This window comes from Tupaia chinensis, unplaced genomic scaffold (assembly GCF_000334495.1).
Source record: "Tupaia chinensis unplaced genomic scaffold, TupChi_1.0 Scaffold000201_1, whole genome shotgun sequence".
Classification (NCBI taxonomy): Eukaryota; Metazoa; Chordata; class Mammalia; order Scandentia; family Tupaiidae; genus Tupaia; species Tupaia belangeri.
In genome coordinates, this window is record NW_006159676.1 from 3,410,305 (window position 1) to 3,424,693 (window position 14,389).

General features: G+C 48.8%; 1 protein-coding gene across 2 annotated transcripts in view; it reads right to left on the reverse strand.

The window, feature by feature from the left end:
* Positions 1-4,293: 4,293 nt before the first annotated feature.
* NWD1 (NACHT and WD repeat domain containing 1) overlaps positions 4,294-14,389 on the reverse strand; it is a 52,211-nt gene continuing 42,115 nt past the window's right edge. For both annotated transcript variants that reach the window (XM_006147144.3, XM_027771308.1), the window contains 6 exons: positions 12,346-12,436; positions 11,056-11,210; positions 10,595-10,871; positions 9,491-10,041; positions 6,921-7,026; positions 4,294-4,787 (listed from right to left, as the gene is read on the reverse strand). In XM_006147144.3, coding sequence (XP_006147206.1) covers positions 4,489-4,787; positions 6,921-7,026; positions 9,491-10,041; positions 10,595-10,871; positions 11,056-11,210; positions 12,346-12,436 — 1,479 coding nt within the window. In that variant the 3' untranslated portion in view covers positions 4,294-4,488. The remainder of the gene's footprint in view (positions 4,788-6,920; positions 7,027-9,490; positions 10,042-10,594; positions 10,872-11,055; positions 11,211-12,345; positions 12,437-14,389) is intronic.

Below are 14,389 nucleotides of genomic sequence, written 5' to 3' on the forward strand. Positions count from 1 at the left end.
GAACAGAATAAGAGAGAGGAGAGAGAGAGAGAGAGAGAGATAGAGAAAGTGAGAAAGCAAGCCGCCAGATCCAAGGACTCGAACCACGGTCTGCCATGTGGGAGTCCAGCGCCCTTAACCACCACGCCACCTACCGGCCCCTCAAACATTTCCTAGCACTCGAATTCTCTCTTATTTTTTTTAAAAATATTTTATTTAACTATATTTATCATTACTATTTTTTAATTTGCACTCGAATTCTTAAATGAAAGTGCTCGGCAAAAATCCTGAATATAGGGACCAGCAGTTGGCATAATAGCTATGTCACTGGACTCCCATGTAGTTGACCGCGGTTCATGTCCTGGACCCGGTGGCTTAAACTCATGCTGGGTGCGTGTGCATGCGTGCCCAAGATCCCGAGAGGAGAATGGAGGAGAAGGGATTGCGGCGTGACCATCCCCCCTGGGGGGTGAATTCTCGCTTTCTGTCTCTCTGTCTCTCTCTGTCTGTCTGGCAAGTGCACACGCCCTATAGCAAAAACCTCTCAAAAAGAAAAATATCCTGAATATAGGGAGCCAGCAGGTGGCGTGGTGGTTGAGGCGCTGGACACTCCCACATGGCTAACCACAGTTCGAGTCCCGAACCTGATGGCTTGCTTTCTCACTCACTTTCTCACTCACTTTCTCTCCCTCTACCTCTCGTGCGCCTCTCTCTGGTCAAATTTAAACAAATGAGTGAATAAATAAAATAAAATAAATAATTCTAAAAAAAAAAATCCTGAATTTAGGGGACAGTAGGTGGCATGGTGGTCAAAGTGCTGGATCTCACGTTGCCAACTGCGTGGTTTGAGTCCCTGACCTGGTGGCTTGAAAAACATGTTGGGGGTGCCTGCAGGTGGTACAGTGGTTAAGGGCACTAGACTCCCACATGGCCGACCGCGGTCTGTGGTTTGAGTCCTGGACCTGGCAGCTTGTTTTCTCATTTGCCCTCTCTCTCTGTTCAAATTGAAATAAATAAATAAATAAAGTCAAATGAAATCATTCTTTTTTTTTTTTTTAAATACATCTAGGGTGGGACCAGCAGATGGTGTAAGGGTTATGTCACTGAACTCCCATGTAGTCTACTACAGTTCCAATCCCAGACCCAACAGCTTAAAACTCATGCCAGGCGTGTATGTGTGCATGCCCAAGATCTCGAGAGGAGAATGGAGGACAAGGGATTGTGGCATGGCCATCCTCCTTGGGGGGCGATTTCTCGCTGTCTCTTTCTGTCTTACCAGCAAGTGCATACTCCCTATAGCAAAAATCTCCCTAAAAGAAGAAAGAAGAGAAAGAAAAACACATTGGGCACGTGTGTATGTGTGCCCCAAATCCCCAAGAAGACTGAAGAAGAAGGGATGACCACATGACCTTCCCCCCTAGGGAGTGATTTCTCTCTTTCTCTCTGACTTCCGTCTCTCACCGGCGAGCACACGCACCCTACGGCAAACAAACAAACCAACCAAACATAAGCATCAATTTGAAGTAGCATTTTATTAGCAAAAATGTCTTTCCTACATTTAATTACATACCAAGGAATTGATTTTGCCCAAGGCTGCTGAGACAGACGTTACCATTTTAACCAGAATTATAGATGAAATCTTACTCCGTTGAGAACATCCACTTAATTTCTGCAGAGAGCAAACCTCAGACTCATAGAAGGGGCCGCAAAGATCACGTCTCTATTTCAAGAACATTCCTCACGACCTAAGTTAAGTTCTTCATTACAGATGACGGGCATTGAAGTTAGTCCTCTCCAAAATCTCACGGGCTGCTGCCTGATGCATTTGGGCATGGATTTGAACATTACGGTTGAGGGACCAGCAGTTAGCGTAATGGCTATGTCGCTGGACTCCCATATAGTCGACCGTGGTTCGAGTCCCGGACCCGGTGGCTTAAACTCACGCCGGGCACGTGTGCGTGCATGCCCAAGATCCCGAGAGGAGAATGGAGGAGAAGGGATTGCGGCGTGGCCATCCCCCCTGGGGGGTGATTTCTCACTTTCTGTCTCTCTGTCTCTGTCTTTCTGGCGAGCGCACGCGCCCTATAGCAAAAACCTCTCCTCCCCCCCCCCGAAAAGGCAGCTATAGGCAAGGAAGAAAGATCTATTTGAGAGAAATGGAAGCCATTGGATACCTGAACTTACACAGGAAGATGGTTCAAGAGCAAAGCAGGGAGGCAACAGTCTCCAGTCTTTAAGATGACAACAACAACAAAACTTTAGGGGCCAGTAGGTGGTGTGGTGGTTAAGGCGTTGGACTCTCACATGGCTGACCACAGTTCAAGTCTCGGACCTGGCAGGTTGAAAATCACGCCAAGAAAGCCAGCAGGTTGTGTAGTGGTTATAGTGCTGGTCTCCCACATGGCTGACCACAGATCGAGTCCCAGACCCGACACCTTGAAACTCATGCCAGGTGTGTGTGTGCGTACATGCCCAAAATCCTGAGAGAATGGAGGATAAGAGATTGGATTGTGGGGGTGATTTCTCACTTTCTTTCTCTCCTTGTCTCCAGCAAGTCCATTTTCCCTATGGCAAAAATCTCTTTAAAGAAGAAAGAAAGAAAGAAAAAGAAGGAAAGAAAGAAAAAGAAAAATCACGTCACATGCGTGTGCGTGCGTGCCCAAAACCCCAAGAGGAGAAAGGAGGGGAAGGGATTGCAGCATGGCCATCCCACTGGGAGGTGATTTCTCACTTTTCTTCTCTCTGTCTCTCAAGTACATATGCCCTATGGTAAAAACCTATTTTTTTTTTTTTAAATCATCTTTAGGATCAACCCCGTGACCTAGGGGCTACAGAAAATGAATCCCATGTGGCTGACGGCAGGGACTGAATCTCAGCCCCGTTCGCTCGGAAGACAACTCATTGGGTGCATGTGTATGTGTGCCCCAAATCCCAATATGATGGAGAAATGGAGGAGAAGGGATTGTGACATGACCATGCCCCATTGAGGGGTGCTTTCTCCTGTCCTTCTCACTTTGTCTCTCCATATCTCTGACAGAAAGCACACCCTCTGACAAAAACAAGCAAATAAACACCCCACCCCCCATCTTTCTCCTAAAAGTCTAGGAGCCAAGGAATAGGGATGGCAGATCTATGGCTTGTTTTTGGAGAGGTTTTTGCTATAGAGCACATGGGGTTGCCATAAAGACAGAGAGAGACAGAGAGACAGAAAGCGAGAAACCACCCCCCAGGGGGGATGGTCACGCCACAATCCCTTCTCCTCCATTCTCCTCTCGGGATCTTGGGCACGCACGCACACGCGCCCAGTGTGAGTTTTAAGCCACCGGGTCCGGGACGCGAACCGTGGTTAACTACGTGGGAGTCCAGCGACATAGCCATTATGCTAACTGCTGGTTCCCCTCCATTCTCCTCTTGGGGCGCACGTGCCCAGTGTGAGTGAGCCACCGGGTCCGGGACTCGAAACTTGGCCGACTTCGTGGAAGTCCAGAGACTTAACCACTCCGCCATCTGCTGGTCCTAGACCTAGTACTTTTATAGATTGCAAAGCTTTGTGGTCAACATTAGTGATTGGTCTGTCTCACTTTCATGCATCCCTCCTTCAACTGGTACCAGTACTCTGATTTCCTGCCAAGAATAGTCTCTGCCATTCTCAGCCCATAGGATTGGGTGGTGTTTTCCCCAACCTCATCCCCATTGGTGAGCACTGAGTCAGGCTAACCTATAGGAGCACTGCATTCTCCTGGAGACAATGATTGGTTGGAAGCTGAAGGTCAGCCTATCAGAGCAATGCATTCTCCCAGAGGCCATGATTGGGTGAAGGCCAGCCTATCAGCACTGCATTCTCCAGGAGACAGTGATTGCTTCAAGGATGAAGCCCAGCCTATCAGAGCATTGCATTCTCCTGGAGACAATGATTGGCTCGAGGATGAGTGTGTGAGCCAATTGGGGGCCAGTCGAGTCCAGTTTAAGACTTCGGTTCAAACTATTGGAAAAGGGAAGCTCTTTTTCCTCCTAAACCTGGTAATGAGGGCATATGGACCTTCACGTTCCTAACCTGGGTGTGGCAGGTCTGAGAATGAAACTGACAAGAAGGGAAGAGAGGGAGCCTACAGCTGGCAATAGCGGTTTTATTGCTGGACTCCCACATGACCGACCACGGTTCGAGTCCCAGACGTGGTGGCTTGAAAATCGTGCATGTGCATCGTGCCCAAGATCCCAGGAGGAAAATAGAGGAGAAGGGATTGCAACATGGCCATCTCCCCTGGGGGGTCATTTCTCACTTTCTTTTTCTCTCTCTCTCTCCAGCGAGTGCACGCACCCTGAGGCCAAAACGTCTTAAAAAAAATAAATAAAAGAAGAGAAATGAAAAGTTGGGGAGAGGTGAGGTCTAGGTCTTGGAATCTGAGATCGTGGGCTCAAATATACCCCAGAAAATATATTCTTTTTGCTTCAACCGGATTAAACAAGGCTAACTCATCGGAGCTCCATCCTTCCAGGGAGGCGGTATTTCTAGACCAGTAGGCAGACTTGGGAGCGTTTATTTGATTTGGATTCATTTTCCTGGGTGCTCTCTGACCCGTCCTGGGGTGCTCCCATGGCTGCAGCCAGCTCCTCTCTCTGCCTGGATTTGACCATCCACACTGCCTTCTTGAAGTTCTTGAGGGGGTCCTGCTGAGAGGATCTTGATGAAGGGCACTGGAAACGCTCTCGGATGACGTAGCCATGTCTGGTGGGGGCGAGGAAACCATTGGCAGTTGGGATGATCCTGTTCACCACCGCGTGGACGAACTGGACAGCCAGCAGGGTACCTGGAGGGTGAAACACGGGTCACAGATGAGAACACTGGGGTACGGAGGTCCAGTCCTACATGTTCTTCTTTTTTAAATCTTTTTTTTTTGAGAGTTTTTTTTTTTTTTTTTTGCTATAGGGCACATGTGCTCACCAGACAGACAGAGACAGAGAGACAGAAAGTGAGAAATCACCCCCCAGGGGGGATGGCCACGCCGCAATCCCTTCTCCTCCATTCTCCTCTTGGGAGCCCGCACGAACGTGCCCCCGGCGTGAGTTTAAGCCACCGCGTCCAGGACGTGAACTGCAGTCGACGACATGGGAGTCCAGCGACATAGCCATTACACTAACTGCTGATCCCTTTTTAAAATGTTTTAAAACTTAATTAATTAATTTTATTATTCATTTCTTTTATTATTTTTCATATTTTTTTTTATTTTTTGGAGAGGTTTTTGCTATAGGGTGTGTATGCTCGCCAGAAAGACAGAGAGAGACAGAAAGACAGAAAGCAGGAAATCACCCCCCAGGGGGGATGGCCATGCCACAATCCCTTCTCCTCCATTCTCCTCTTGGGATCTTGGGCACGCATGCACACACGCCCGGCGTGAGTTTAAGCCACCGGGTCTGGGACTTGAACCATGGTCGACTACATGGGAGTCCAGCGACATAGCCATTACGCTAACTGCGAGTTCCAGACGTGGCATTTTCAAAGTGGGACCATCATGTGGCATAATGCTTATACCTTGGGACTCCCATGTAGTCCAACCACCGTTCAAGTCCCAGACCTGGTGGCTTAAAACTCATGCTAGGTGCATGTGTATGCATGCCCGAGATCCCGAGAGGAGAATGGAGAAGGGATTGTGGCGGGGCCTTCCCCCTGGAGGGTGATTTCCTGCTTTCTATCTCTTTCTCTCCAGCAAGCATACATGTCCTATAGCAAAAATCTCTTCTTAAAAAAAAAGAAACCAGCAGTTGGTCAACCACAGTTCAAATCCCAAACCTGATGGCTTAAAAATCACAACAAACAGGGATTGGCAGGTGGCATGGTGGTTAAGGGGAACTAGACTCCCACATGGCCGACTGTGGTTCAAGTCCCGGACTTGGTGGCTTGCTTTTCTCCCTTTCCCTTTCTCTCTGTTTCTTTCTGGCTAAACTAAAATATAAGAATAATGGGACCAGGAGATGACATAATGGTTATGTTGCTGGACTCCCACATGGCTGACCATGGTTCAAGTCCCAGAGCCAGCTGTTTTAAACTCATGCTGGGTGCATGTACATGCATGCCCAAAAACCTTAGTAGAGAAAGGAGGAGAAGGGATTGTGGCATGGTCATTCCCCCCTGGGGGATGATTTCTCACTTTTTGTCTCTCTGTCTCTCTCTGTCTCCCTGGCGAGCACATGTGCCCTATAGCAAAAACCTTTCTCTCTAAAAATAAGGGAACCAGCAGTTAGCGTAATGGCTATGTTGCTGGACTCCCACGTAGTCGACCGCGGTTCGTGTCCCGGACCTGGTGGCTTAAAACTCACGCCGGGCGCGTGTGCATGCGTGCCCAAGATCCCGGGAGGAGAATGGAGTCCCCCCTGGGGGGTGATTTCTTGCTTTCTGTCTCTATGTCTCTCTCTGTCTGTCTGGCGAGCGCACGCGCCCGATAGTGAAAAAAAAAAAAGTATATATACACATACATTTTTATTTTATTTATTATTTATTAATAGTTATTTTATTTTATTACTTATTTGTTTAATTTCTTTGGTTATTTTATATATGTATATATAATATGCTATATTATACAATATTTCATATATATGCTATATTATTATAATGATATATACTATATAATAGTATATAATATAGGGTAATATATAATATAGGGTATGTTATATATTGCATATATATTAAATAACCAAAAAAAAAAAATTCTTGGGGACCAGCAGGTGGCGTGGTGGTTAAGACGCTAGACACTCCCACACGGTCAACCACAGTTCGAGTCCTGGACCTGGTGGCTTGCTTTCTCTCATTCTATTTCTCTGGGTCTCTCTCTGGTCAAATGAAAATAAATGAATGAATAAATAAAAAATTTTTTAAAATAATTATTTTAAAAGTCAACAAATGAACAGATAAAATAAGTAGATGTTAAGAAAGAAAAGAGACTCACCATCCAGCGCACTCCAAACGATTACGGAGCGATCCTTCAAGCCCGCGTACACGTACTTGTCATCCTTGGAAAAGCACGCGCACTGGACCCCTCTGCAGTAAGAACTCTGTTGAAAACAGGCAAGGTGAGCCTCCTTCCCAACTGACAGACCCCGAGGAGACCCACCCCGAGGAGCCGGGCTTGGACGCACACCCCAGAGAGAACGGCGAGAAACAAAGCCGGAAGACCCGAGAGCACAGGTGTGGACAGAGACCGCTCCGCAGGGACAGGCCTGAGGGGTCGGATATGTGTTGTATGGCAGAGCGGGAACCACGGGCTTTGATTTCCTCTTCTAAAACATTTTTGCTAGGGGATCAGCAGTTGGCGTAATGGCTATGTCGCTGGACTCCCATGTAGTTGACCGCGGTTCGAGTCCTGGACCCGGTGGCTTAAACTCACGCCGGGCGCGTGTGCGTGCGTGCCCAAGATCCCGAGAGGAGAATGGAGGAGAAGGGATTGCGGCGTGGCCATCCCCCCTGGGGGGGGATTTCTCGCTTTCTGTCTCTCTGTCTCTCTCTGTCTTTCTGGTGAGCACACGTGCCCTATAGTAAAAACATCTCCCAGGAAAAAAAATTTTTTTTTTGCCAGGGTCAGCAGCAGCTAGTGGCATGGTGGTGAAGCCTCCCACATGGCTGACTATGGTTCGAGTCCTGGAGGCTTGCTTTCTCACTTTCTCTGTCTCTGTCTCTCTCTCTCTCACTGTGTCCCTCACTGGTCAAATTAAAATAAAAAAATAACGTCAAATAACTTTTGAAATATTGATTTATTTAATGCTATGTGTTATTATTAGTTTCTAATTTGCCCCAACTTCTGGTCCCTTTTTTCCTTTTCCTTTTTTTTTTTTTTTTGGTATCAAGGGTTTTACCAATTGCGACAGCCATATGCCTGGCTTGTCTTTTTTTTTTTTTTTCCTTCTTTTTTGGAGAGGTTTTTGCTATAGGGCACGTGCACTCGCCAGAAAGACACAGAGAGAGAGAAAGACACAGAAAGCGAGAAATCACCCCCCAGGAGTATGGCCACACCGCAATCCCTTCTCCTCCATTCTCCTCTCGGGATCTTGGGCACGCACGCACACGCGCCCGGTGTGAGTTTTAAGCCACCGGGTCTGGGACTCGAACCGTGATCGACTACATGGGAGTCCAGTGACACAGCCATTATGCCACCTGCTGGTCCCTAAAGTAATTCTCTGAAAAATAATTGCCAAAGGGTGCATATGCTTGCCAGAGATAGAGTGACAGAGTGAGAGGGGAACGTGAGAAGCCACCTCCGGAGGGGATGGCCCCATGGCAATCCCTTCTCCTCCATGCTCCTCTTGGGATTATGAACTTGCATGCACAAGTGCCTGGTGTGACTTTTAAGCTGTCAGTTGCAAAACTTGAACCTTGGAGTCGGCCATGGGGGAATCCAGCTGCCTGAACCACCACACTACTGGCTTTTCCTCTAGGTCACTTTTCTATGTCCTTTGCCATAGGACACATGCACTTGTCAGAGAGAGACAGAGAGAAGGGGAAAGTGAGAAATCACTCCCAGAAAGGATGGCCACACTGCAATCCCTTCTCCTGCACTCTGTCTGGATTTCGGGTATACACGTACATGCACCCAGACAGCCATATGCCTGGCTTGTCTTTTTTTTTTTTTTTCCTTCTTTTTTGGAGAGGTTTTTGCTATAGGGCACGTGCACTCGCCAGAAAGACACAGAGAGAGAGAAAGACACAGAAAGCGAGAAATCACCCCCCAGGAGTATGGCCACACCGCAATCCCTTCTCCTCCATTCTCCTCTCGGGATCTTGGGCACGCACGCACACGCGCCCGGTGTGAGTTTAAGCCACCGGGTTTGGGACTCGACCTGTGGTTGACTATACGCAAGTCCAGTGACATAGCCATTATGCTAACTGCTGGTCCCCCCAGCGTGTTTTTCAAGCCACAGAGTCCAGGACTCGAACCGTGCAGTTGCCCTTGTGGGATCAAGTTTCTCAACTACTATGCCATCTGCTGGCCCTTGTCTTTCATTTTCTTTTTTCTTATTTTTTGGAGGAATTTTTGCTATAGGGCGTGTGTGCTCACTGGAGAGACAGAGAGAAGCAGAGAGACAGAAAACAAGAAATCAGGCTCCAGTGGGGATGGCCACGCCGCAATCCCTTCTCCTCCATTCTTGTCTTGGGATTTTGGGCACGCACGCACACGCACACAAACACATACACACTGATTTGAATTTAAGCTATCAGGTCCGGGACTTGAACCACAGTCAACTACACTGGAGTCCAGCAATGTAACCATTATGCCACCTGCTGGCCCCTGTCCTTTTTTTTTTTTTAAGCATTATTTATTTTATTATTATTATTATTATTTTCACGTGAGTTTTGCCAGAGACAGAGAGAGAAAGAGAGAGAAAGCAAGCTGCCGGATCTGGAACTCGAACCACAGTCATGTAGGAATTCCAACACCTTAACCACCACGCCACCTGCTGGCCCTGGTCCCTGTCTGTTCTAAAACCAGAGTCTGATGCGACCTAGGCCTGGCAGGCCACGTACCGTGTAGCTCATCTCAAATTTCCACTTGCACGCCTGCAGGTCCCAAAGGCACAGCAGGGATTCCTCGGATCCGCTGACAGCCAGCTGCTCCGTGTGGCCCACCTCCACACACGTGACCCGGCTCCTGTGGGCCTCCAACGGGAACACTTTCGAATTCGCACACTCGTAAAGAAAAACATCGCCATTGGTCATGCCGTAGACCACGCGGTAGTCGCTCAACACGGCCACGCTGCAGATGGTCTCAGGTAGCTGGGTATAAAAGGTGTACGTGGGCCCACCAATGACCGGACATGGGTCCCCGGGGCTGATGTCCAGCACTAAGACGATGTTGTCATAGGCGATGGCCAGACGGTCCTCGTTTTTGCTCAGGGACATGCAGTTAATGGCTTTCCGGGCTTCAGGAGGGGGGATGCAGATGACATCCTGCCTGGAATTCAGGGGGAACACGAGGACGATCCCCGAAACAAGGCCGGTGAAAAGGAGTTTGGCCTGCTCCGCGACCTCCAGACACCTGACCTCGTTGGAAGTGTCCAGGGCATCTTGTTCCTCACCTGCCAGGGGTGAAAAACCACAGTAAGAACTGATCAGAGGGATCAGCAATTAGCGTCATGGCTATGTCGCTGGACTCCCATGTAGTCAAGCGTGGTTCGAGTCCCGGACCCGGTGGCTTAAACTCACGCCGGGCACGTGTGCGTGCGTGCCCAAGATCCCGAGAGGAGAATGGAGGAGAAGGCATTGCGGCATGGCCATCCCCCCTGGGGGGTGATCTCTCGCTTTCTGTAGCTCTCTGTCTTTAAGGCAAGTGCATGCGCCCTGTAGCAAAAAACTCAAAAAAAAAAGAAAAAAAAGAGAGAACGGAGAAGTGAGAAATCACCACCCCCTCCCCAGCGGAGATGGCCACGCTGCCATCCCTTCCCCTCCATTCTCCTCCTGGAATTTCAGGGATACATGGACACACGCCTGGCATGAATTTCAAGCCACGAGGGCCAGACTCGAACCGTGGTTGGCCATGTGGGAGTCCAGAGCCTTCACCACCACGCCACCTGCAGGCTCGTGAGTGCGTGCGTGTGTGTGTGCGTGTGTGTGCATGCGTATCTTACCTACCTTCTGCCAAGTCCCAGATGGTGACTTTGTTTTTGTCCCCAATTCTGGGAAAGTAGACGAAGCTTCCATTGTGGGACACCGCGGTGAGGCCGGTACGGTCCAGAAAGGGAGTGGAAACCCGTGGCTTCTGGGCAGAGGCGAGGTCCCAGACTTTGAACGAGGAGGATTGCTGGGAAGCAGAAGCCACTAAAACCCCACCTCGGGCCAGCAGTGTCACGGGGGCTCCCACACCTTCCAGGATGTCCATCAGGGTCCCCTGCTCCGAAAGGTTCCAAACCTGAGGATGGAGAACACAGGGACCGATCTGGCCTCTTCCTTACACAGACATAGCTCAGAAAAACGCTGAAACCCACTCGCCTATCTAGTTTCTGGGCTGCGGTATATTTAAAAAAAGAATCTCCTTTTCTATTGTAAAGGCAGAGGTGAGGGTGAGGGTGGGGGCTGGCTGGATCGCTCCTCACCTGAATAAGCGCATCACGGGACCCCGTGACGATCAGGTTGTTCTCAGGACCAAAAACGGCCGTCTCGACTGCGTCATCGTGTTCCAGGTCAGTGGCCATGAATCGGTGAAAGCCCTGAGAATCAGCTAAGAATATCCGCACGGATCTCCCGAAGCCTGGAACAGCAGGGACTGGGGTTATGGCTCTGGTGCCTGGAGGAACCTTAGAGTAATTCATTCATCCGACAGAGGTAGTTATTTTTTTTAGTTTACTGAAGACAAAGCAGACTCTTTTTGCCCCATGAGTGAGTGCACCATGGCACATACCCCAACAGTTGGCAGGTCAACTTAGTCATTTCTACATCCCGTGGTCAGTTATTGTGTCACTAAGTAGCAATACCTGAGTCTAGGCGAGGGATAAAGAATAGAGGTTTATTTGGCTCATGATGCCAGCAGCTGGGAAGTTCAAGGGCATGGAGTTTGCACCAAGTCTGTCTCTGATGCACCATGGCATACAAAAGCAGAGAAGAGAACGGACAGGTGCACAGAGACAGGAAACACAGTGTCCACTTCCTGTGCTTGTCCCTCCCACACTCCCACCTGATTGGATGGTGTCCTCCCATTAGGTCTTAACTCTCCTCCATTCTGCTCTTAGGATTTGGGACACGCACATACACATGCCCAGCAAGTTCAAGTCACTGGGTCTTAAGGAACTCGAACTATAGGGGACTTGAACTATGGAGTCGGTCATGTGGAATCCAGCACCTTAACCATCATGCTATCTGCTGCTACCCCCAAGACTCCTCTTTTTTTTTTTTTTTTTTAAGAATTATTTATTTAATTTTATTTATTCACTCATTTTAATCTGACCAGAGAGAGAGAGAGAGAGAGAAGGGAAGCCACCAGGTCCAGGACTCGAACCATGGTTGGCCATGTAGGAGTGTCCAGCACCTTATTCACCATGCCACCTGCTCGAACCCCCAAGCCTTTGTCCCCAAGCCTTTGTCCCCAAGCCCTGTCCCCATTTCCAATCCAATATATATTTCATGTTGATTATTTTTTTCATTAGAGACAGAGAGAGAGGGAGACAGAAACCCTCAGTAGTATCCTCACACCCCTAGTGGTCCACCCTTAGTCTCAGCTGGCCTGGATTGTAGGCACGTATGCCCTAGCATGCTCAGGGAGGCCCTAGGATGTGAACACAAGACCTTTCTCATGTGGGTCCAATTGTATTACTGATGCCCCACCACTGGGTTCCCAACCCAGTCTTGGTTGGCTCCCTCAACCCTCCAAAGCAAGAGCCAAATATTACCTGCAGCAAGAAGGGACTCATCTTCAGAGACCACCAGGAACCCCACAGCATCTGGAAGCTTCTCGAGCAATCTGTCGCCTTCGGAGAACACCTGTGCAGAGTCAAGAATGCTCATCAAGGGACCAGCAGTTAGAGTAATGGCTATGTTGCTGGACTCCCATGTAGTCGACGGCGGTTCGAGTCCCAGACCCGGTGGCTTAAACTCACGCCAGGTGCATGTGCGTGCGTGCCCAAGATCCCAAGAGGAGAATGGAAGAGAAGGGATTGCAGTGTGGCCATCCCCCCTGGGGGGTGATTTCTCGCTTTCTGTCTCTCTGTCTCTCTCTGTCTGTCTGGCGAGCGCACGCGCCCTATAGCCAAACAAACAAACAAACAAACAAACAAAAAAACACCCCTCTCCAAAAAAAGAAAAAGAAAAAAAAGAATGCTGATCAAGCCTATCCAGGGTGACCGGTGAAGAGCTTGGGTGTGACCTGGGGGCTCAGCTACACAGTAGCTCCACTATTCTAAGCATGTTCTGTAACCACTGGTGTCTCAGTTTCCTCCCCTGTTAAGTGGAAGGTGACGCCAGGACCCCCTCAAAGGGTTACGGTGGGCCAAAAAGTGCATGGAATTGTTCTCCAGCACGTATGACAAAAGTCTTCAAGAAATGAATGGTAAATGCATATTACAGAAAAACTGCACTGCATGAATTTCCATTTTAAAAATATTTATTTCATTTATTAATTCTTTTTTTTTTTTTTTTTGGAGAGGTTTTGCTATAGGGCGCGTGCACTCACCGGAAAGACAGAGACAGACAGAGAGACAGAAAGCAAGAAATCATTCCCCCGGGGGGATGACCACGCCGCAATCCCTTCTCCTCCATTCTCCTCTCGGGATCTTGGGCACGCACGCACACGCGCCTGGCGTGAGTTTTAAGCCACCAGGTCCGGGACTTGAACCACGGTCTACTATGTGGGAGTCCAGCGACATAGCCATGACGCCAACTGCTGGTTCCCAGCACAGTCCAAATCTTATCCTTGGAAAAGCGCATGCTCCTTTGTTGGGCTTCTAGTGTGAAGGGATCTGAATCAATCGAACGTGTGCTTCGGTGGGGTCTCGGCTTTGTTGCATTTGTTAAGTTCACTGTTTTTGAAGTGTGGAGAGTGATGACAAGGCTTGTCCTCCAGCAGGGCTGGTATCTCAGCCTTGCTAAGATCCAGACTCCTCTTACTCTCTTCTTTGAAGCCTGGTCATCAGTTTTCCAAAAAATGGGATTTGTCTATTTCTCAGTCTGACCATCAGCTTCGGGGTTGCTGGAAATAACATCTTCTAGTTCTGTCTTAGAAGTACAAGAGCCCCACCTCTTCCTCATGGGACTCAATCTATGGGACTAGCACTTGGTGTAATGGCTATGTCGCTGAACTCCCATGTAGCCAACCGTGGTTCCAGTCCCGGACCCGGTGGCTTAAACTCACGCTGGGCACGTGTGCATGCGTGCCCAAGATCCCGAGAGGAGAATGGAGGAGAAGGGATTGCGGTGTGGCCATCCCCCCTGGGGGGTGATTTCTCACTTTCTGTCTCTCTGTCTCTTTCTGTCTTTCTGGCGAGTGCACATGCCCTATAGCAAAAACCTCTCCAAAAAAAAAAGGAACTCAACCTAGGGAGGTAGACAGGTTTGTCAATAACATGGAGCCGGCAGGTGGCGTGGTGGTTAAGGTGCTGGATTCCCACATGGCCAAGCGCAGTTCAAATCCCAGACCTGACAGCTTGCTTTCTCACTTTCACCTTTTGTTCCTCTCTCTGTCTCTTTCGTCAAATTAAAAAATAATAACAACAAATCAAATTAAATAAAGAAATTTTTAAAAAATTACAGCGACACTAAAAGAGGCAGAATCTGTTTTTAGTCAGAGGTAGAAGCCATGTGCTCTTGAAGAGGTGAAAGAGCAAATTCTTCTGAAGAGGCCATCTGGGGAGGGTCCTTAGGGTCGGCAGCCTTGGGTTAACACTATTTCCAATACAGAAAAGGGGAATAAAGGATATGGGGGGGGGGGGGGGGGGGGGA